Source organism: Cynocephalus volans, chromosome 8 (genome assembly GCF_027409185.1).
Source record: "Cynocephalus volans isolate mCynVol1 chromosome 8, mCynVol1.pri, whole genome shotgun sequence".
Lineage (NCBI taxonomy): Eukaryota > Metazoa > Chordata > Mammalia > Dermoptera > Cynocephalidae > Cynocephalus > Cynocephalus volans.
The window spans coordinates 113629477-113653595 of record NC_084467.1 but is presented as its reverse complement, the minus strand read 5'-3'; the positions used below and the strand labels follow the sequence as shown (position 1 = coordinate 113653595).

At 41.6% G+C, this 24119-nt stretch overlaps 2 protein-coding genes across 2 annotated transcripts; one reads left to right on the top strand and one right to left on the bottom strand.

Annotated features, from left to right (window-relative positions):
• Positions 1-1465: 1465 nt before the first annotated feature.
• TSACC (TSSK6 activating cochaperone) lies at positions 1466-7255 on the bottom strand. The gene is made up of 3 exons (XM_063103695.1): positions 7219-7255; positions 2969-3097; positions 1466-1680 (listed from the first exon to the last, which is right to left on the bottom strand). The coding sequence occupies exons 1-3, from the start codon at positions 7253-7255 to the stop codon at positions 1466-1468; spliced, it is 381 nt and encodes a 126-aa protein (XP_062959765.1).
• A 1148-nt stretch (positions 7256-8403) lies between these two features.
• CCT3 (chaperonin containing TCP1 subunit 3) lies at positions 8404-24119 on the top strand. The gene is made up of 14 exons (XM_063105059.1): positions 8404-8547; positions 10865-10926; positions 11798-11848; positions 11940-12002; positions 12758-12854; positions 15414-15531; positions 17228-17414; positions 18600-18749; positions 19730-19862; positions 20046-20127; positions 21520-21700; positions 22801-23046; positions 23312-23443; positions 23790-24119. The coding sequence occupies exons 1-14, from the start codon at positions 8517-8519 to the stop codon at positions 23892-23894; spliced, it is 1638 nt and encodes a 545-aa protein (XP_062961129.1). The 5' UTR covers positions 8404-8516; the 3' UTR covers positions 23895-24119.

Genomic DNA, 24119 nt, shown 5'->3' with positions numbered 1-24119 from the left:
ACTGAGATACCATCTCACCCCAGTTAGGATGGCTAAAATCCAAAAGACTCTGAATGATAAATGCTGGCAAGGTTGCGGAGAAAAAAGAACTTTCATACATTGTTGGTGGGACTGCAAAATGGTGCAGCCTCTATGGAAAATGGTATGGAGGTTCCTCAAACAATTGCAGATAGATCTGCCATATGACCCAGCTATCCCACTGCTGGGGATATACACAGAGGAATGGAAATCATCAACTCGAAGGTATACCTGTTCCCCAATGTTCATCGCAGCACTCTTTACAATAGCCAAGAGTTGGAACCAGCCCAAATGTCCATCATCGGATGAGTGGATACGGAAAATGTGGTATATCTACACAATGGAATACTACTCAGCTATAAAAACGAATGAAATACTGCCATTTGCAATAACATGGATGGACCTTGAGAGAATTACATTAAGTGAAACAAGTCAGGCACAGAAAGAGAAATACCACATGTTCTCACTTACTGGTGGGAGCTAAAAATAAATAAATAAATTCACACACACACATACACACAAAAACCGGGGCGGGGGGGGAAGAAGACATAACAACTACAATTCCTTGAAGTTGATACGACAAGCAAACAGAAAGGACATTGTTGGGTGGGAGGGGGGAGAGGGAGGAGGGAGGGGGATTTTGGTAATGGGCCACAATAATCAACCACATTGTATATCGACAAAATAAAATTAAGAAGAAAAAAAATAAAATTAAATAAAAATAAAATTTTTTAAAAAAGGAAGAATTCCATGGGGAAAAATAAATAAATAAATAAATAAATGGAAAAAAAATTCCATGGGGAGCTGGCCAATTACCTCAGGTGGTTAGAGTGCAGCCTTGTAACATCAAGGTCAAGGGTTTGGTTTCCAAACCAGCCAGCTGCCAATAATAATAATAATAATAATAATTCTACAGGGAAAGCTGACACTTGTCTGTCCTCAGCTCCTCTACTTCCTGCTTCACAGCCTATATTCTGGAGAAGAAAAACTCTTCCCTTATTTCTGATGACTTATTCTTCTACCTCTAGGACTTTTTCTAAGCTTCCCAACTGACATGGAACTACCTGACATCATCATACGATCCAATTCCTCCCCTTCTTCATGTGGCATCATAAGGTCACTTTCTCCAGCAAGATTTCAAGATTGGTCCAGTTGGATCCTAGTAACTTCCAATGTTATCTCTTAACTTCTATTCCCCCTCAGAGCACTACTAAATTTTGCAATGAATTATCTGCCTTTTCTGCCCTGTTAGACAGTAAACCCCCCCAAACTGTCTCTTCTGTAATATGTATCCCCACGTGCTATACAATGCTTTGCACTTAATGAGACTTATTATAAACTTGTGAACAAACTAACTATATGTAGACTATATATGCCCTGATTCCAGCAAGGGCTTACTGAGAAGAGAGAGGGAAAAAACACACAATAACTTTGTTCCACAATTCATTTACTGAATTGGGGCAGGTGTTTTAACAATAAGATTATGAGATAAGGCTGGGAGAAAAGAGTTCTTGCTTTCCCTCCCAGGAGCCAGTTGTGTCATGGATGCCTGCAAATTTTCCAAAATAGCCATCTGTTGTTGGGCAAGCTGGGTCTGAAGCTGGAGATTGGCATACATACATTCTAGCAGTCCTAGGCATTCTTTGGGCTTGTGGTCAAATCCTGAAGGAAGAACAATGGAGGTGCAAAGGGGACAAAAGAGAGACATCCGTCATTGTACTGAGGTTGGAAGGGCTGTAATAAGATGACTTCTCTAATCTTTCCAGGTACAACCCACCCCAGACACACCTTTGCTCAGCTGTCACCTTCTCAGTGAGGCCTACCTGGCTATCCTATTTTAATTGGAACTCATTAACTCTCTCCCTTGTTTTATTTTTCCCATGGTACTTATAATCATATGGCTTATTTTGTAATTACTTATTTTTGTTTAGATCCCCCTTCTAGAATGTAAGCACCAGGAAGGCAAGGATTTTTGTCTGATTTGTTCACTGCTATATTCCCAGCACTTAGAAGGGTGCCTGGACCTGTCTCAGTACTGGACAGATCATCTAGGCAACAAACCAACAGGAACAGTTAATCTATCAGACGAAGAGAACAAATCTATGGTTATTAGAGCCAGGGAGGGGGAAAGGGGAGGGGGGAGATTGGATAAGGGGCATAAAGAATAAGTATGATTTGTAACAATGAATATGCTAATAAAAAATAAATTAAAAAAAAGAGTGCCTTTCGCATAAATGTTCAGCAAATATTTGATGAGTGAATGAAATGGTCTGGGAGTAAGGCCTAACTTCCCTTTCAAGAACTTAGGGGATAACCTCAGCCTCCTTCTCTTACCTGACACAGTGTTTCATTAACAGTGAACTAAAGTTCTTCCTATTTTCTAACTTCAACCAGTCTTGCTGCATCAGCCCATTTTTCCTAATGTTTTCAACTACATTATACACAGACAGCACGGCTACCTTAGTAATTATGTTATCTATTGTTTGTAAATTTATCGGTCTTGACTTCTTTACTGGTCTCTGAGGTCCTCAAAAAACAGGGGTTATGACTACCTAATGCCCTATTAGGCTCCCCATAGGTATGCCAAATACTCATTTCCCCAGGGAAGGATGAATAATGGAAATTCAAAGAAACTTAGATGGAGCAAATAGTTACTATTTCCTTCCCTAGCCACCTTTTAACTAACATTACTAGCAGGCAAAAAGATTTTCCTTTCAATCCTGCCTAGTCTAACAAAGGTGCTAATAAGCAAGAAAACAACACAAACTGGTAGAACTGGGAAGAAAATAAAATCAGTACAACTGAATAATCAACAAGCTACCAGTGAAAAATCTAGAGGTGCCTTGACACATAGTTAGCACTAGATCAACAGGAGAAAGCTCAGGCCACCTCCTTCATGCAACCCTTCCCCCTGCTGAATCCATTTGGGAAACCCTCCCTACACCCTTACCTGAGGGCAGCTTTGTTGTCTGGATGTTCAAAAAAGTGGCTGGTGGGGAACTTGACTGAAGATTAATATAGCAGGGGGAGAGTTTTGCTTGACAAAGAGGCACAACATTACCTTCCTCTCTGGCTGAAACTAAATCAGAGGTAACTATATCAGAGCTCATTCCAACAAGGGATAGCCTTTCTAATTAGAGCCCTGCACCTTGTGTATGAAAACAGGTACCAGAGCCCTACCCTGAATATCTTATGTATTAGAAAGACATATAAGACAAAAAAAATCACAGTGGGATTAAAGAGTGGGATAAGCTAAGATCTAATTTGCTTACTTTTTTTTTTTTTAAAAAGATGACCGGTAAGGGGATCTCAACCCTTGGCTTGGTGTCGTCAGTACCACACTCAACCAGTGAGCTAACTAGCCATCCCTATATAGGATTTGAACCTGTGGCCTTGGTGTTATCAGCACTGCACTTTCCTGAGTGAGCCACAGGCCAGCCCTTAAATCTGAGATGTTTAGGCTTTCTCTTGAATACAATGGAAAACCACCAAGCTTTTTAGAAGATGTGATTTAAATGGTATTTTGATTAATCTACAGATATTAAACACAATAGGTTGGTAATGTCGAGCTCTTTAACCTGCCCGTAATCATGCCAACTGGGCCGATTGTCGAGCTAGGGCTGGGTCTGAAGCTCACAGACCCCTCAAGCCTGTTGTACAGACTGGGTCACAAACCCTTCACACGCAGGCCTCTGAGCTAGGTAACTGGCCAAAGGTCCTTGGAGCCGTAGGTTCGAGAGCATGGCCGCGCGGGAGGATGCTTGAGGCAGATGCCAGCCAAGTCGCGGCCATGCCTTCTAACCTATGGCTTCCAAGGACCTTTTGGCCTGTTACCTAGCTCATAGACCTGCGTGTGAAGGATCTGGTGACCCAGCCTGGCATGTGAAGGGTTTGTGACCCAGTCTGTGAACAGGCTTGAGGAGTCTGTGAGCTCCAGACCCAGCCCTAGCTCAACAATCGGCCCAGTTGGCAGGATTACGGGCAGGTAAAAGAGCACGACAGGTAAATAGACTGCCTTTGGCAAAAATAAAGTTGGAATGAAAACCTGATTTGTAGGGAGGTGATGAGTCCTGCAGCAGACATATGTTATTTTTGTTTACTGACCACCCCTTCTTCTGGGAAACTATTCTTTCCCTGGATTCCAGGGTCTACTGGTGAGACTACAACCAAGCCCCTCTACCCAACAAGGATGGTCATGTGACCCAATACAGGCCAATCATGGTATCCTGTCCCCCTTAGTGACTGTGATTGATCCAAGCATATGAGGTAATTTGGGCCAGAGTCACTCCCTGGAATCTATATGTTCTGTGTCTGGGAACTGATAATTCTGTATCAAAGAAGCTTGCTTTCTTCTGATTTGCTATGCTGGAAAGATGTAAAGTTGCACCCAATGAAAGCTATTGAATTTGGCCAGCATACCATGAGAAGTGGATACAAGCAAGAGACTAGAGATGAGAGAGGGTAAGGAGAGAGGAACAGATGGATAGACAGATAACAACAAGCACTGAATCCCCAGTTCCAATCCCTAAGGCCCTGGTTTTTGAAGCTCTTCTTCCTATTCTTTGAGCTACCTCAGCATCCCTTCCAACTGCACATGCCCCTCAATTACCTCTTTCACTCAAGAGAGTCTGAGTTGAAGTTCTGTCATATTAACATAAGCACATTTTTTGGAAATATTGAATCTGAGGTGAGAGTAGGAAATCCAAATAGAAATGACTAGAAAAACAGCCAGAGAGATGGCACTGTGCTTGGGCAAAAGGTCAAACTGCCAGGCCAGCCACAAAAGGGAATGAAGAAGCTGCAAAAATAAGTGAGTTCTCCAAAGTAAAAAACTGAGAGAGAAAACTGGACTTTTGAGGAACTGCTCCTCAGGAGTCTGGAAGATGAAAAGGAAGTGGCATAAAAGAAGAGCAATGGATGAAAAGGCAGAACAGCTGGGACCCAGAAAGAATTAAAGGGCTTGGGGGCTGACCCCGTGGCGCACTCGGGAGAGTGCGGCGCTGGGAGCGCAGCAGCGCTCCCGCCGCAGGTTCGGATCCTATATAGGGATGGCTGGTGCGCTCACTGGCTGAGCGCGGTGCGGCCGGTCACAAAAAAAGACAAAAAAAAAAGAATTAAAGGGCTTGGGACAGTGGGGAGTCAATAATTCGTTGTCATAATGAGTCAAGAAAGGACAGAAAAATTGAGTTCATCCATTCATTCATACAGATAAGAGATAGTTAAGTGCCTACTATGTGTCAGTCACTGAGGTACAACAGTGGGCTATACAGATTTGGTCTCTAGTATTCTGGAACCAACAGTCTTGCAATATAGACAATCAGTTAGTGATCAAGTACACACATTACACCCCAATAAGTGCCATGAAAGCACCTGACCTTGTCTGTGGAGCTAGGGAATGTGTCCTGAGGAACTGATATCTCAGCTGGGATCTCACGGATGAAGCAAAAGAGGGGTCCTCTTCAAGAAAAACAAACCTGAGGGCAGAGGTGTGACAAGCAGGTTGTATAAAGAAAGATGTCTTATTCTTGTCCTTTTCTCAGAGGGCACCAGAAGGAATGACATTGTAAGAGGAAGAAGTGCCAGGCTGAGGTGCTTTCTAAAAGGTCACAGAGCCTATGAAAACTGAAATCTGTTGTGTTCCCTGTCAGCTATTCTTGGTGAGGGAAATCTGGGGTTTTTTGCACTAGGTTTGTGGATTTTTCCAAGCTCTACTATAGGTCCTCCTGCTCCAAAGTCAACAGTCATCTGATAGTTCATGCAGAGTGTTGTAAGGAAATAGAAGCTAAAACTCAAAGTGTCAAGATTTTTTTCAGCATTTGAAAAATGTGTTAATTTCCACGCAAATGCACTTCTAAATAATTTGAGCCCTTCCTGGACGTATGAGGATGAATTTTCTACTGGGTTCTAAAATTTGAAGAATATTTTACACACAATCTGTATTAAAGGAACCATGCTTCTGACTAGACAATGTATAACAGAGGATCAGGTTGGGAAGCAGTAAAAGAAGGCAGAACAGAGAAAATAGTAATAAAAGGTGCTTTACGTGCACTCTCATACTTTTCACAATGACCCTATGAATTAGGTAGTTTTATACACATTTTGTTTAGGAAACTTAAGTTAGGATATGTATGGCATCCACAGACCCTTCAAATCCGTTGTACACATTGGGTCACAGACCCTTCACATGCCAGGCTGGGTCACCAAACCCCTCACGTGTCTGGCTGGATCACCGGACCCCTCACAGGCAGGTCCACAAGTCAGGTAATTGGGAAAGATCCCAGGACACGAGCTCGGTCCTCAGCTTCCTCAGCAGCGGTGGCCTCTTGGGGCATCCCGCGGGCCCTAGCAACAACAGCCTCCAGCAGCAGTAGTGACCTTCCCGGACGCAGGGGGCCCTGGGGATCAGACCCATTCGTCCTTTATACTCAAGTCTGATAACCCAGGACACCTGGGTGCAAGTCAGACAACCAAAGAACATCTGGGTGCATACACGCAATTACATCAGACAACCAAGGAACACTTGGGCACACATGCATATTTAAATCAAATGCTCGGCAAGACTCTGAACTCCCAAGGGACCCTGACCATTTATCTTCACTTTCCCTACAGGATATTTGCCCAAGATTCCAGAATTAGTATGTGGTAGTGATGGAATTAAATCTGGGCCTGTAGACTCCAAAGGCATGATCTTTAGCATCGCACTATACACTCTGTGAAAAGAGCTAGTTAATTTATGTGCAAGCTATGGCATAATAGGTCTCTCAGATAAAATAATGTACTCCACCTATGTTTAAGTGGACAGGCTCCAAAATCAGATGGCCTCAGGCATTTCCCTGGTCACAAGTGGGACTGTCCCACTCAGATTGAGAATCTGTTCAGTCTAGTTAACATCATGTCTTCTGAGATCCCTGTACACAAAGTCTTATTCTAAGTATTAAGAGGAGATGCAAAGGAAGAATAATAAATTCACTCAACAAATAATTATAGAGCATCTACTATTTAACAGATCCAGTTCTAGACACTGGGAATACAGCAATGTTCTCATTTAGTGGGGAATGCAGAACAAACACAAATACTTTCCAATTAACCATATAATAGGAAAAAACATACATAAAAAACATAAAATCATTTTCCCAAATGCTGAGCAATTAGGGAGGTCTGGCTTTTAAGGGAGGGGGAAGTAGGGCCTCTGACACACACCTTTTCTGTTAATAGGATGACTAGTGTGCTGCTCCATCTGAACACCAACAGGTGTGGTGCCTGGGAAAGAATCAGAGTCACATGATCAACAACCCATGCTATTATTTTTACTACTGACAATTTCATAAGTTCTCTCCAGCAGATCTCAGACTGTTACAATTTGGGGAGAAAGAAGCGTGAAAGGGTGTACTATACTACATAGCCAAAAGTGACTGTTCTTGAATTCTTCATACTCTCACGGTCCCTTCACCAGTTTGGAAAAGTTTTTTCCCGGACAAAACAGTAATTTAACTAAACCCAAACCTTAAGAGTCCTCTTTGAACGGGCAATTACTTCCCGTGTTCTCTCCATGTTTAATTTCTGCAGTATCCGTCCTTTTCCTATCCAGTATGGTAATTTAAAAACTCTGGCTCCTCATCGCTACTGGACCAGGAGTTGAGTCAGGAGGGCGGGAGAGGGATGGATGAGTGTGGAGAAAAAAGATCTTAAAGCACCACAGGGAATACTTGAGAAAATGTTTTAGATAGGATAACTCGGAGAAGCAAGCCATCACCCTCAGGTACCGCTCATGGCCTCAGTAGAAAGCATTTGCCTAAGATAAAAGTCCACACACAGCCACGAGTCCAGAGGAGAGAAACCACAATTCCCAGCGTGCCCAGAAAAAAGGATCGTTGCCGCCCAGAACGGCCGGATAGTACTACAGCTCTCATGTCACGCTTCATCAAACCCGCCAGGTCTTCGCTCAACCGCCGGCTGAAGTCCCGCCCCTCTATTCCTCCCCGTTGCTGACTGGAACAAAACAGTGGAATTGTCAATCCTTTTATAATCTTCACGGTCCTCGAGTAGCCAGAGCGCAACACACAGTTTAATAACCTCACCTGCGGTGTTAATCCAACACCTCAACCCCAGTACCCACCCCGGTAGTTGATACGCATGCGCAGTAGCGTGCTGGCCAACGGCCCGAGCCTTGGCGCTTGCGCTGATGTTCGCTCTGCACGCGGCCGGGCGCGGCAACCCTATTGCGCAAGCGCCTGTGCCTTCCCATTGCCACCATCGCGCTCTCTCTATCTAGCTTGCCCGGCCGTTCTTGCGTAGAGGGCAGGGCTGACTGTCCATTGGCCTATTTTGGTGCCGGTCAAAGAGGTGGGTACGGTGATTGGTGGCGATACGGAGAGTAGCGGGTTTATGTGTAAGCCCTGAGGAGGCAGCGTTTTCTGGGCTTCGTTCTGGTTCTCTCTCTCTCCAGAAGGTTCTGCGGTTCACCCAGCTCTGGCTATCCGGCCCTGCGTCGTGCCGCCATGATGGGCCATCGTCCGGTGCTCGTGCTCAGTGAGTTCTGGGGAAGCCAAGGAAGGGACCCCTCTTTTCCCTGTGTCCCTCCCCACCGTTAAGTGTTGCCCCAGCCCCGTCCCGCCCTGACCCGGCCGCTGAGCCTTCCAGTCATCGTCATTTTGGAAGCCCCTTCTCCCGCTTTCCTCTCTTCTCTTGACCTATCCTCTTCTCTCTACAAACCCGAACTGACCTTTTCGCTGAGCCTCTTGTCCATACGTGTGCCCCTCTCGGGAAGCTTTCCCACTCCCTGCTCACTTCCTCAGCCCCCACTCTCCCCGCCCCTCCACCGTTTCTAGCATGGTTTTTGGTGTATAGCTGAATGAACAATGGTGTTTTAGTTAGGCGTAGCTTTATATTCTTGGCGGTGTGACCTCGGGCAAACTGTTTAATTCAATTGTTACTGTCTGTGATAATGGGGTTAATAGTATTTCCTCGTAGAATTTCGAAGATTACATAGGTAGGTAAACAGTTTAAAAGAAGGTCTGGCAAATAGCAAGTGGTATGCTTGGTATATAAATGTAAAATTGTATTTTCTTTCAGTAACAGTCGTTCATTAACTCTTATTCCAGAAGTAATCCTTCTTTCCTCATTGGTCTTAGATGTAATCGTTCCCGCAGTGTCCCCCACGTTGTAATCTTCCCACTCACCAACAGAGTTTTCCCACATTTCTCTACTGGTTCCCTTTTCTGTTTGAGACTATCCCTTATTTCTTCCTGACCAACGAGTACCAACTACCTCCATTTCCTTCCCTGTTTCCATTCTGTGTGTGACTTCCATCTGCAGGACCACCTAGGATGCTTTGCTAGCCATTTCCCCACCTTACCGTGTGTAGAGTGCTATTCAGAGTTTTTCTTCGTTTTCTCTATACCTGCAAAATAACTTTTCAAAAAAATTCACTTAACCCTGAAAAAAAAACTTGTTCTTTCTTTTTTTTTTTTTTTTTTTTTCTAAAGATGACCGGTAAGGGGATCTTAACCCTTGATTTGGTGTTGTTAGCACCACGCTCACCCAGCGAGCTAACTGGCCATCCCTATATGGGATCCGAACCCGTGGCCTTGGTGTTATCAGCACCACACTCTCCCGAGAGAGCCACGGGCCGGACCAAAAACCCTGGTCTTTCTGATGGGTTGTAGGTTCGTGCAGGTTTGGGGGTACCTCTGCCCCATAGAAATGTAAATCCTGAGCATTATGGGTGTTTAGATTTGATAGGACTGTACTGAAAGATTTACAGACTTAAGTTATAGGAGAATGTACAATTTGGGGAAAGGAGGGAAGTAAGCATTATGTTGGTTTGATTATAATCACTGGCCTTGGGTGAGTGGAGCATTTGTAGAGTCTTTTCAGGTCTGCACTAATCTCTGGCATTAGTGACTGTAACCGATTAGGCTCCCTATTAAAATAGGTAGTCAATTGTTATTGATGGCAGATAGGTCACTGAGACATTCTTATTACATCCAAGTATGGATGACTATGTAATTTATTTTGCAAATTGGGACACTTTTTTTTTTTTAAAGATCACCAGTAAGGGGATCTTAACCCTTGACTTGGTGTTGTCAGCACCATGCTCTCCCAAGTGAGCTAACCGGCCATCCCTATATAGGGGTCTGAACCCGTGGCCTTGGTGTTGTGAACACCACACTCTCCCAAGTGAGCCACAGGCCGACCCCCAATTGGGACACTTTTGAGAAAGTATATTCTCATTGCACAGCATGCTGTGTGGGCACTGTCAGTAATTAAGCTGGGACTGTCAGAGTATGATCCCCCTATTTAAGCAGGAAAATATGAATCCCCAAATTCTTTCCCTTTTTACATGAAGTGGTGATTGTTTCCTTAGGGTCACTAGCTCCTCGAGAATCTGTTGATAGCTATGGATCCTCTTCCCAGAAAGAAAAAAGAAGGCAGTATCTCTCCTTTTGTCACATAATCTCAGGGAGTTCTCTATCCCCTTGAGGCCTATTCATGAATCTGAGGTTATAAATCCCTGCTGTAAATATATGAATGTTTGATTAAAGGGAAAGTGTTGACCAAGATTCCGAAGTTGAAGCATTATGGGTTGTTTGCTAATATATTGGGGGTTGAAATAAAAAAAGAAATGAATAGCTGTAAGTACATGTGTTTATTTTTTAACAGGTTTTTGAGGCATAATGGACATATAATAAGCTGCATGTATTTGAAGTGTAGGATTTGATAAGCTTTGATCTATGTATATACTGTGAAACCTGTGTTTATTTTTATTTTTAAAGGTCACAGAATGAATAACTTGTGTAAAATGGGGGAGTCCTCAGGTGTTGATTTTTGTTTTTACATATTTTAGGCCAGAACACAAAGCGTGAATCTGGAAGAAAAGTTCAATCTGGAAACATCAGTGCTGCCAAGGTAGCATAAATCTTTTAAGTGGTTATAGTGGTTTGTCTCCAGCTGTCTTCCCTAGTACAGCAAACCCTTAAACAACACAGGTTTGAACTGCATGGGTCCACTTAAGTAATGATATGGCACCGCGACCAAAGTTATACGTGGATTTTCAGCCGCATGGCATTGTCACCCCAAACCCTTGTGTTGTTCAGGGGTCTACCGTATTTCTGTATTTGTTTGTAGTGGTAAGTTTCCTACGCATCTATACTTTAGAGTATGCAGTTAGGCAGAGGAAATGTTGACTTATCTTCTTTGAGGACTTTTCCCTAATGTTAATAATAGATTGGGCCTAAAAATCTTCTCATGTTAACCTGTGTGTAATTCTATTGCTGTATATTTTATAATATTCTGTTTGTGTTTTGTCTCCCATACTAGACTGAGTTACTTGAGGGAAAGATTGGTTAATTCCCTTTTGTATTGCTAGGACCCACTGTAGATCCTGGATAGGTATTTGGTAAATGTCTTTTGAATGAAATAGCCCTAGATCTGATTTAGGGTGGTGTGGCGGCCACAGTCATGGAAAGAAATACTAAGACATGGACTTGCCGTAATTTGGACTGCTGGAAAACTGAAGCTCTGGGAGGCATTTCCCCTTTTTTTCCTGGAAAAAGTCATTTTTTTCTGCATCCACCCTGAAAGCATTCCCAAAGGAGGGTTGGGGGGACAGGAGCTAGCTAAATGGCATATTGTATCTAAAGTGGTTGACAACCCTACTTTAGGGGTGTCATTGTTAAAACATTTGCTCTGTGGGTTGCTCATGCCCCCTTCCCCTAACACTCCAACATATACTATCCTCTGATTTGTGCTTACATGTTTTATGTTTCCTTTCCCTTAGACTATTGCAGATATCATCCGAACATGTTTGGGACCCAAGTCTATGATGAAGGTGGGCTTATTTCTCACTGAAACTCTTAGACTACAAATTTTTCTTTTCTGTTGTCTAGGACACTTTACTACAACTTTTGCTTTTGTTTTAGATGCTTTTGGACCCAATGGGAGGCATTGTGATGACCAATGATGGCAATGCCATTCTCCGAGAGGTGTGATTTTTTTTTTTTTAATTTGTTTTCTAATAGTTTTATAAATATAAAGGATCCATGAAGATATTTGTAGATGGTGATTAGTTTCTGAGGACTGCTGTAATAAATTACCCCAAACTGGTTGGCTTAAAACAACAGAAATTTATTCCCTTATAGACTGAGGCTAGAAGTCTGAAATCAAGGTGTCAGCAGGACCATGGTCCTTCTGAAGGCTGTAGGGAAGAGTCTTTTTTTGCCTCTTCTCATTTCTGATGGTTGCTAGTAGTCCTTGGCATTCCTTGGCTTGCCTCAGTGGAGATTGAGCGTTCTCCTTGTGTGTCTTTTATAAGGACACAGTGATTGGATTTGGGGCCCACCGTAATTCATATGATCTTATCTTGGTTACATCTGCAAAGACCCTGTTTCCAAACAAAGTCATAGTCACAGGTTCCAGGGGTTAGGACTTGAACATATCTTTTTGGAGGACACAGTTTAACCACTACGGAGCTTCCAGTAAATAAACTAAAAGATACTGTTCTGTCTTTAGGAAGCTTTAGTAGTTGAGTTTGCATGATGCATTTTTCCCAAAAGACTTGGAAAGGTGGTTTATTTGAAATATTTGGGGGGCCATTTTTAATCTTTCAAGGTATGGTAAACAACAAAGGGGAAGGGAGTATATACTTGTATGAAAGCAAGAAGCTGAAGAAGCTAAGCAGAATGGGTTAAGAGGTCTTTGAGTATTGTTGATTCAGTGATGGTCTACATTTTTCTTGCAGATTCAAGTCCAGCATCCGGCAGCCAAGTCCATGATTGAGATTAGCCGGACCCAGGATGAAGAGGTTGGAGATGGGACCACATCAGTAATTATTCTTGGTAAGAGGAGAGTGGAAGGTTGATAAGGAGAATTAAAAATAACACCTATGTCATATTTTAAAAAGGAGATTCTATTACCAGTCCACTAATTACAAGTATATAAATAATTTGTTGCTAAGGCCATCCCATGGCTCACTTGGGAGAATATGGTGCTGATAACATCAAGGCCACAGGTTCGGATCCCTATATAGGGATGGCTGGTTAGCTCACTTGGGAGAGCGTGGTGCTGACAACACCGAGTTGAGGGTTAAGATCCCCTTACCGATCATCTTTTTAAAAAATAAATAAATAAATAAATTGTTGCTAATTTTCTGTGTATAAAGTCACTCCAAACTCTGAATTGGCAAGTACTAAACATTACTTCTAGGAGAAATACAGGGTTAGGTTCCTATGATGAGCCTTTGGTCGCAACATTTTCATTAACGTATAGATACATAACTTATTATATGTGTTTTTCTGTTTTATATACACCTTATTTAATATATATAGTTGACTCATTAACATTGAACTCATAGCCAGTAGCAGTGTAACTCATGCCTGAATGAAGCTCACCTAACATATATTTTCCCCCTAAGGCACATCACAACCTTCTTGCACTTAGGAACACGAGGCAGCACTTAAGCACTACACTTGGGAGCCATTTTAAATAATGAAATCACCAACAAAAATGTGAAAAATGCAGCCCTAAATATATTGCAGAAAAGACATTTGTTTATAGTACGAGAGCCAAAACAAGGCCTTCTCTGACCTCACCTAGGAATGTCATTGGGTGACTCAAATTTTTCACCATTGTGCATATGTCCGGATGACTGTGAAAGCGCCATGAATATTGATTTCGGGGTTACAAATAAATTTTAGCAGGTGGGTGAATTCACAAATATGCAATCTTGAGAATAATGAGCTTTCTACTCCCTAAAAATTACTTCTGAAAACTTGGCTTATTTCGTTTATAAATTTCACATCAATGGTGAAATTTTTATAATAAGAACATTCATTTTTAAAAATTTGATTGCAATAGCATGTTGTTAGAAATGAGGAAAAAACTTTTTTTTTGACAGCATATTTTAACTTAGAAAATGCTCAATAAGTGTTTTTGTTTTTTGTTTTTTTTTTTAATTTTATTTTGTCGTTATACAATGTGGCTGATTATTGTGGCCTGTTACCGAAACCTCCCTCCCGGAAAAAACTATTTTAAGTTAAGGGATTATAGTTTATAGTGTTGGTCTATATGCTTAAGAATAAGAGTTCTTACAACAAAATTCTTACAATATGAATTTTTTTATTTTTTATTTTTTATTTTTTTATTTTATTTTTTTATTTATTTTTAAAAGATGATTGGTAAGGGGATCTTAACCCATGGCTTGGTGTTGTCAGCACCACGCTCAGCCAGTGAGCTAACCGGCCATCCCTATATAGGATCCGAACCCGTGGCCTTGGTGTTAACAGCACTGTACTCTCCTGAGTGAGCCACAGGCTGGCCCCCAATGTGAATTTTTTTAAAGTGACATTGTAATTTATCTTTGAATGCCTTTGTACTGCATTTTGAGAGTGGTGAGTTGGCTGGAAAATTTGGTTGAACGTTACAACTAATCATGTCTTTAGATCCATTTCTTTTGAGGATTGAGAATTACGTATGGCTAGTTCTGGACTTAAAAAAAAAATTTGTAGGATGAAAGAAGGAGGAAAGATTTCATACTTTTTTTGGTAGAAGGTGAGTTTTAGGTTTTAGGCAGAATTTTCTAGGCTGATAATCTTAGTCGAATCACTTTGAGATATTAGATAGGTAAGTAAACTTTGGCACATTGGCATAAATTTTAAAAATCAGTGTCATTGAGTTAGTAGTAAAAGTGAATATTTATTTACCTTTCTCTCTTTAAACTTTTTAAAAATCAGTTGGTTAGAGCATGGTGTTGATAACACCATGATCAAAGGTTCAGATCCCTGTACCACCCAGCTGCCAAAAATAAATTAATTAAGCTTTTTTTTGAAACAAGCTTTTGTGTGTCTGTATCTATATATGTATTATTTTGTATGTGTGTATTAATTAGAAAGTAAAGACAAAAGAAGGGGGATGTTGTACCAGTAATCCCTCATTCAGAGGTTACGTTTTGTACATTTTTGTGGGTATTCTCCCAGGTATAAGGTTTTTTGTTTATTACTAGCAGTTTGGTTGGAATCTAAGGCGTTGAGATAATAATAAACAAATCTGTTTTCCCTTTGTGTATTTTTCTTTCCATTTTAGAGTCTTTGGGAAAAAGTTTTCTTTTTTTTAGGAAACTGGTAACAAATAATTAGTTGGAAAGATCAAAGACTAAGTAAACTCTAGGATTAATCTTTGATCATTTAAAATACACCCAATAAGTATGTTTTCTTTATGAATTGGCTTGTACAAAGTATAAAATTTGAAATAGTATTAACACACCAAATGGCATATCTTTTGGGAGAATCTGTTTTAGGAAAAACAAAAATATATTGTTTTTTTTTTAGAAGCACAGTGAAGTTGCCTTGACATCCACGTACTTTTTAAAACATTACTGTGGTGCTTGTATCTTTTCTCAGCAGGGGAAATGCTGTCTGTGGCTGAGCACTTCCTAGAGCAGCAGATGCATCCAACAGTGGTGATCAGTGCTTATCGCAAGGCATTGGATGATATGATCAGTACCCTAAAGAAAATCAGGTATTGTTGGGGGAGGCAGAAATGGGTAGTATCAAATATGAAGGCCTGAAGACTGATTTATCTGTTCTTAGGTAGTAAAGGAAAACCAGTCACACACATCTCTGTCTCCCTCCCCCATCTCCTTTTTCTCCCTCCCTCTCCATTCTCTCTCTCCTCCCTCTCTCCCCCTTCCTCCTCCGTCCCTTCCCCCTCCTCTCCCTCCCCTCTAGCTCTCTCCCTCTCTCCCCCCCTCTCCTCTCTTCCCCCCACCCACATGGTTCTGTGCTAGGCACTGCTGAGAGAAATGTGTGATAAGTAATCTACCTTCCAAGATTTTAGAGTCCAGAATGGGAAATAACTTAACGAACTAGATAACTATAATTATTCAAGACTTGGTATTAAAATATCCTACCATCATGTATGATGGTAGCTAATTCAGTACTCTGATAAAGTGCTATGAGGATGATAGCCAGCAGTTTTCCATTAAAATCAAAAGGGCTGGGGATAAAAATGCTATTTGAATTTAGTAATTGAAGTACTTGCTGTTGGTCTATATGTGCTGAGTGCTAATAGGGCAATAAAAGGGGCATAAAAATGCATGACTTCTAATTTTAGGGAATTTTAGTTAAGTTGTGACATAATGCAGAGTCACAAAAAACAATGTTTCGAATAAAAAAATTTTGTTTAAAAGGTGAAAACTTGTAATCTACGATTTTGTATGTTTAGATCATTGGGTGCGTAAGTGTTGAATAATTTGGTGAGTTTTGTATTGTACTGCCTGCTGCTAAGAAACAAAGTGTACAGTAATATCTCTGTCTAGCACTTAGGGAATGAGATATTGATTTAGTTATCTTTATGAAATAATCTCTGCAAGAATGTATAGATACACAAAGGTTTTATTGAGTGTATGGAGCTGAATCGTTAGAAAGTTTTTCTTTTTATCAAGCAGTAGGTACCTACCTAGAACACTTTTATCTTAGATACTGCTTTTGCAGCTATTGCCTGTTCCCTAAAGTCCATAATTCAACAACTGTTTAGTAATTGCATATTATGTACCCTCCACTGTTACAGAAGGAATTTTAACAATATGTGAAAATTTGGACAAGTTGTTATCCAAGGTCTCTTACAACTTTATTTTTTGTTTCTAAATAGTCTTGCTATGCACAGATTTATAACCTTGTGAGGGGAGAATAAATTGACACATAAAAGCACTGTATATCACATCTTGAGTTAAGATGCTAGATAGAATAAATTCCAGTGTTCAAAATGGATGTTACGGACTGGTGATTTGACAGCAAGAGGAACTCTCAATATTGGGTAGTTATGTGATAAAGTTTTATAGACAAAATGTGTCTTGACCCCAATTGTAAAAATTGAAGGCTTTATTTGGTCTTTATCTGGTCTTTATTCGAAGCGGACAATGTAAGGAACAAATTATTTTACTGTACCCTTTGCATGTAAATGTGGAGGGTGGTTAGACATGGGAACAAACTGCTTAGGGAATTAAGGCAGCTTCTAGGAATGGTGTAGTTGTAGTCTTGCTAAAAGGCAGAGGGGTGGACAAGATTACCTCTTGATATCTCTTTTAGTTTTCTACAAAGGAACAGATTCCCTCATTCTGCCTCTTAGCTCACCATTACGGTCACCAAGACATAGATCAGAGACTTTAAATATCCAAGATGCCTGCTGACATATTATTCGTTTTTCTTTTCCCCAGTACCCCTGTTGATATTAATAACCGTGATATAATGCTAAACATCATCAACAGCTCCATTACTACCAAAGCAATTGGTCGGTGGTCCTCTTTAGCTTGCAACATTGCCTTGGATGCTGTCAAAACCGTACAGTTTGAGGAGAATGGTCGTAAGGAGATTGACATCAAGAAATATGCAAGGGTGGAAAAGGTAATCTCTTTTAGTATGTACTTTGGGGACAGATTATTTCCTGATGTTAGGTTTGGCGAGATGGAGGGGAGAGAGAGAGACCCAAGCCAGGTGCCATTTCAGCCGAAAGCTTTATTCCACTAATGTGGAGGAAAGACTGAACTAGATCAGTTCCCCCAAACCAAGGAAAGCAGGAGGTTTATAAGACTTTTAGGGAGGGTTCTGACAGAGTAATGGGCAATTTTGAAATCAGTGGTATGCAAGGAGACCCAGCCCTTGTGGTCCAATAACATTTGGTTGGTTAGGGCATAGGCTCTTGATTAGCCACTATCTCAGTACAGAGCAGTCCGGCCTGAAGCCTGCTAAATGCAGCACACAAGATGTACCTTTGATGGTAACGCTAATGTTTACCCCTTCCCAGGAGAGGAATTTCAGTTCCCAGAGAAGAAAGGGAAAGGGGGAGGAAAGATGGAAAACCACTCAACATGGCTGCACTGAAGCTAAGCCAGCCATGAGACCCAGTGCCTAGCGTGAATCATCCTACTTGTGGAGGAAAGTTTTAAATTAGTGAAATATCTGCAGTTGGAACTGTAACTGTGTGCTTATGTATATAGTAGAACGTTACATGCTACCCCGGAAACAAAAACCTAAAGAAGCTGCTAAGGAGGAATTCCTGAAACAATTTTGTTACTTTTACTGCTGTCCCCTACACAAGGTTTATAAGGACTAAGGAAAGGCTTATTGGTGTCTCCATGCCTGTGCATTTGCATGCATGTCAGTTGCTTGATTAAGACACAAGTTAAGAGCTCTTATGTATAGTTTAATAAGCCCTAGAAAGCGTTCTCCCATCTCTCTACTAAATTTAAATCAAAATGTAAGTGTAATTATTTATGGCCAGTAGATGGAGCCTCAAGCTTAAAATTCTGTGGGAATATCCTTAAGGAAGTAGAAGAGACCTGGGCCTTTTTAAACCTTTATTAAGATACTGAATTTCTGTGGGTCTCAGCTGATCTTCCAGTTGGGTGTTGTGGACCAAAATTGGTATGCGTCTTAGAGGGGAAAAAAATGTGGTTGCAGTCATTTTTTGTATTTGAGCTTTGTGGAAGAAAGGTACTTCAGAAACTTGAAATAGTGATCTTTTGGGAAAGATGAAGATCTTTTGGGAGTTGAAAAATTTCTCCTCTTCGTTGTGGGTCTTTTGCTCAGATACCCGGGGGCATCATTGAAGACTCGTGTGTCTTACGTGGAGTCATGATTAACAAGGATGTGACCCACCCACGAATGCGGCGCTATATCAAGAACCCTCGAATTGTGCTGCTGGATTCTTCTCTGGAATACAAGAAAGGAGAAAGCCAGGTATGGTTCCTGGCCCTATTCCTTAGGATGTATGTAAAAATCTGACTGCTAATATGGACAAGGGAATTAGAAGGTATGTTTATTGCATGCCTAATCTGTGCCAATTACTGTGCTGAACATATATTATTTCTTTTACAATAATTCTTTAAAATAGTTGTCATTAACTTCATTTTACAGATGAGGGATCTGAAGCTCAGAGAAGTTCGGTTAATTGCTCGAGGAACATAATTACTATTGGCCAAACCAAAATTTTGAACCCCACTGTGTTTGGCTTCAGTTTTACATTATCATGCCTCCTTTCCTAATGCATCGGGAGAACATAGGATAAGATTTAATTTAGCTTTGAAGTGCTAAAGGAAAATTTGCAGAGGGTAGGAGGCTCACAAGGCTCCATTGAATAAAACAAAGTCATCGAATCTTATTAAACAAGTATTGGAAACAAGAGTCAACTTAGTGGGGAGAATCAAGACTTAGAATTTCCATGCACACTAGCAGGACAGAGAACGCTGAACTGGGTGGTCAGAGACCTTAGAAAGGCCAAATTCACCACTAATTCTGACTTTGAGTTTCAGTTGCTTTATAATTAAATGAAGGGGGCAAACTGGATGATAGCTAGAGCTAAATTGGCTTACAGAGATGTGAGGTCATGGCTTTAACATTATTCTAGGGCCAGCCCGTGGCTCACTCAGGAGAGTGTGGTGCTGATAACACCAAGGCCACGGGTTCGGATCCCTATATAGGGATGGCCGGTTAGCTCACTGGCTGAGCGTGGTGCTGACAACACCAAGCCAAGGGTTGAGATCCCCTTACCAGTCATCTTTTATTTAAAAAAAACAAACAAACAAAACATTATTCTAACTCCTTCTATCTGGGATACATGACAAGGCTGGGTAGAGGGAGTGTAGTTGTTGCAATGACCCTGAAGAGCTTCACCAGTCCAGGAATTTTTTAAATCAGAGTGACTTTTCTTAACCACACAGACTGACATTGAGATTACACGAGAGGAAGACTTCACCCGAATCCTTCAAATGGAGGAAGAGTACATCCAGCAGCTCTGTGAGGACATTATCCATCTGAAGCCTGACGTGGTCATCACAGAAAAGGGCATCTCAGGTAGGACTCCTGTTAATTTTACCAGCCTACCTTCGAGATAGAAGAGGGTGGGATATTGCTTTCTCCCACGCATGTTGGCATATAGACATAATTGTGTCACGGTTAGAGTACTTTGAGGGTAAAATTAGTTGAGAACTCAGGAGTTCTGGCATTCACTTGACACCTCTACTGTTGGATTTGCAGATTTAGCTCAGCACTACCTCATGAGGGCCAATATCACAGCTATCCGCAGAGTCCGGAAGACAGACAATAATCGCATTGCCCGGTAAGTAGACCAGATAAAAATAAGATTGTTCTTTCCCATGTGTTTCCTTTTCGTAGCTGCCTAATGCAGTGATCATTACCTGAAAAGGTTTAATTAGGTTACAGTAATAGGTGGAAATAAGATGGATTTAGCTGTCTTCGCTCTTCAGAAGTTCTCTAATCCAGCAATTATCCACTATGAGTGTCTTCTATACTGACCCTAACCATTAGTGAGCAGCTTATGCTTTATTTTTTAATTTATATTTATTTATTTATTTATTTTTAAAAGATGACCGGTATAGGGATCCCAATCCTTGACTTGGTGTTGTCACCATCATGCTCTCAGTGAGCTAACCAGCCATCCCTATATAGGGATCCAAACCCTTGACCTTCATGTTATCAGCTCCACTCTGTCCCAAGTGAGCCACTGGCCAGTTCATGCTTATGGTTTAGACATCTGTAATCACTACCTTGGTAGGTGTCCATTACATTTCTAAATAACTACTTATCAAAGAGTTTTTTTTTTATTGTCATGATGATTCTGAATGAACATTTCCAGAGAAGTGAGGGTACTTTAAAAAGTTCATGGAAAAATAGAATTGAAATATCCTTATATAGCAGAACTTTCAGTTTCCTTGATTGGATCCTCAGGTGCTATTAAAGCAATTGTAGATTGCATTCAGGGCTTCTGCACTGATATCTGCTCAGATACTATCTTTTTTTTTCTTTTTGTGGGGTCGGGGGTACAACTGGCTGGTATGGGGATCCAAACCTTTGACCTTGGTATTATCAGCACCAAACTCTCCCAAGTGAGCCAACCTGTCAGCCCCATTTTTAATACTAATTCATTTTTTCAAAAACTGATGTCTTCTCCAACATCACATAATATATCACAGCTCCAAATTGAATTCTGTACTTCTACTTTCTCTGAAATGGCTCTGGGCATTATATGCATACACATAGTTGACGCCACATGCCCATGAGTAGCAGGGAAAGAGTGACAAAGTGAATGTAGAGTCCTACATTCATAAAAATTGGGTCAAACATATACTTAGGTACCTATTTATCTTTCTCTTTGACCTTTGCATCTTCTTTGGTACCGTTCTATTATTGGCCTTGTCATATCTAGAAATGACCATTATGTGCTATGTACATGTTAAATATGTGTAGGAGCTCATTCGTCCAAATTTTAGTAACCACAGAGTACACTTTAACTATCTGGTTATAGAGTTTTTTAAGGAAACTTCACCTATGTGTGTCTGAAAATCTTTTTCACTAGGCAGTCAAGACTTATCAAGTACTACTTCTAGTGATCCACTTTTGCTCTTATCCCTAGCCACAGACCCTAGGGACTGGGGAATTGGGTGAGGGTATCTGAAATCATCTGGTTCTACCCATCCCTTCCACCCAATAGAGCCTGTGGGGCCCGGATAGTCAGCCGACCAGAGGAACTGAGAGAAGATGATGTTGGGACAGGAGCAGGCTTGTTGGAAATCAAGAAAATTGGAGATGAGTACTTTACATTCATCGCTGAGTGCAAAGACCCCAAGGCCTGTACCATTCTCCTCCGGGGGGCCAGCAAAGAGATTCTCTTGGTGAGTCATCCTTGGAAGTGTTGAAAGTGTGACCACATGAAGTAGGTCATTCCACTGCTTGAGAGTTTCCCAGAGAATCTGAAATCATCCTGTTGCCCATTTATAGCTGTTTAATTTGGATCTGTAGCCACAAATACCTTTCCTGCTTCCTTTCCCGCCCCCCCCCCCCCCTTTTCTTTTTTTTGGTAGCTGGCCAGTACAGGGATTGAACTGTGGATTTTGATGTTATCAGCGCCATGCTCTAACCAACTGAGCTAACCAGCCAGCCCCTGTCTTAAGTGTACAGTAAGTTAACATAGTGTTAAGTGTACTCACATTTCTTGTGCAAGAGATCTTCAGAAGTTTTTCATCTTGTAAAACTGAGACTTTACCCATTGATTTCCTCCTCCCTGGCAACTACTGCTTTTTTTTTTTAAGGCAACTGGCCAGTATGGGGATCTGAACCTTTGGCCTTGGTGTTATAACACCACACTCTAACCAACTGAGCTAACCAGCCAGTCCTGCTTTCTTATTTTTTTTATTTTTCTTATTCTTTAAAAGATGACCGGTAAGGGGATCTTAACCCTTGACTTGGTGCTCTCAGCACCACACTCCTCCAAGTGAGCAAACCGGCCATCCCTATATAGGGATCCGAACCCGCGGCCTTGGTGCTATCAGCACTGCACTCTACCAAGTGAGCCACGACCTGGCCCTCTTTCTTATTTTTTAAGTTGAAATTATAAACACTACTTTCTTTTTTCTCTCAATAAGGCTAAGTATCTTTCCCAAACGTACCTAGCTGGTAGGAGAGAGTTGCCACTACACCATGCAGCCTCCTAAAGGACACAACTGGGAAAAGACAAAATAAGAATAGAACTCTATCTAGCATAATGGACAAAGACGTAACTTCACGATTGGGGTGACACCCCACTACCCTCTTGGGGTCATGGGTTACACATTCTCCCCAGGTAAATAGCATTTGCCCTGACCAGTAAGGGTTCCAATGACCTTTCCTAGTTGCCCTCTTTGGTGGTTTACTAACCTTGGCTGTCAGGAAGTCCTTTGGTGCCTCTGATATGTCTGTGAGTCACTGAGTTTTGACTTCATATTGTTTGCCTCAGGAAGTAGAACGCAATCTCCAAGATGCCATGCAAGTATGTCGCAATGTTCTCCTGGACCCTCAGCTGGTGCCAGGGGGTGGGGCCTCTGAGATGGCTGTGGCACATGCCTTGACAGAAAAATCCAAGGCCATGACTGGGGTGGAACAGTGGCCGTACAGAGCTGTTGCTCAGGCCCTAGAGGTCATTCCTCGTACCCTAATTCAGAACTGTGGGGCCAGTACCATCCGTCTACTTACCTCCCTTCGGGTGAGTTCCTCTCCATGCTACTATCTTGACAGGGTAGGAAAAGCTGTGTTTGGCCTAAGGGGAGGTTCACATTGACCTAAGCTCTCCATGTAATTCCCTTAAAATCCTTCTCTGTAAATTTTGACTTGTTTGCTGTCATTGCCATTTCCCTTTATCCCTTCCATACCAATCCAGTAATTTCGGTTTAGTTTTTTACCTAATGTTTCCTGATAACTTACTTGTTCCTAGTATTTTTCCCTTTAACTACTACTTGTTCCAACTGCAGGCCAAACACACCCAGGAGAACTGTGAGACCTGGGGCGTAAATGGCGAGACAGGTACTTTGGTGGATATGAAAGAACTGGGCATATGGGAGCCATTGGCTGTGAAACTGCAAACATATAAGACAGCAGTGGAGGTGAGGCATCCTAAGATGTGTATGTGCTGTGTATTTCCTGATAACCAGAAACCAGTGTGTTTGGTCTAGTCTTGAAGGGAGGAGATAAAGAAAGCAGAGTATTCCCAAAAGATCTCCCAAGAAATTCCATCCCCTTACTTATATTTACCTCACACAAAAAACAAGATAACATAGCACAAGCTGTGTCCCTTGTTTAGGGAGAATTGTATTTTTTATTCAAGACTCTGAGAAGGTAGATTTCAGATAAAATGGTAATTCTGTGGGAGGAGCTTGGTGATATGTCTAAAAGAAAACAGTGTCCTTGCCTTCTCTGCTGACCTCTTTGGGGCTGTGACTTTTCTCCTAGACGGCAGTGCTGCTGCTGCGGATTGATGACATCGTCTCAGGCCACAAAAAGAAGGGTGACGACCAGAGCCGGCAAGGCAGGGCTCCTGATGCTGGCCAGGAGTGAGTGGTGGGCAAGACTTCAATGCACAGAACCATCAGAGTCTTCCCCATTCCTGATCCAGAGTGCCAGGGACACTGGACATCTTTGTTTGGAAGGGATCAGGTTGAGGGGCAGCACCTAGTCCCTTTCTGTTCCAGCTCAGTTTTCAAAAGGCACTGACATAAAATTCTTCTCTATTGTAAGCTTTCCATTTAGTTTGCTTCCGATGATTAAATCTAAGTCATTTGA

Coding starts and splice junctions, on each gene's coding strand:
- TSACC (XM_063103695.1), bottom strand. CDS start 7,255: ATGGAGCAGCACACTAGTCATCCTATTAACAGAAAAG. Junction 3,098..7,218: donor TCATCCTATTAACAGAAAAG/GTGTGTGTCAGA, acceptor CCTCTGATTTAG/TTTCAGCCAGAGAGGAAGGT. Junction 1,681..2,968: donor GACAACAAAGCTGCCCTCAG/GTAAGGGTGTAG, acceptor TTCTTCCTTCAG/GATTTGACCACAAGCCCAAA.
- CCT3 (XM_063105059.1), top strand. CDS start 8,517: ATGATGGGCCATCGTCCGGTGCTCGTGCTCA. Junction 10,927..11,797: donor GAAACATCAGTGCTGCCAAG/GTAGCATAAATC, acceptor CCTTTCCCTTAG/ACTATTGCAGATATCATCCG. Junction 15,532..17,227: donor AGTACCCTAAAGAAAATCAG/GTATTGTTGGGG, acceptor TCTTTTCCCCAG/TACCCCTGTTGATATTAATA.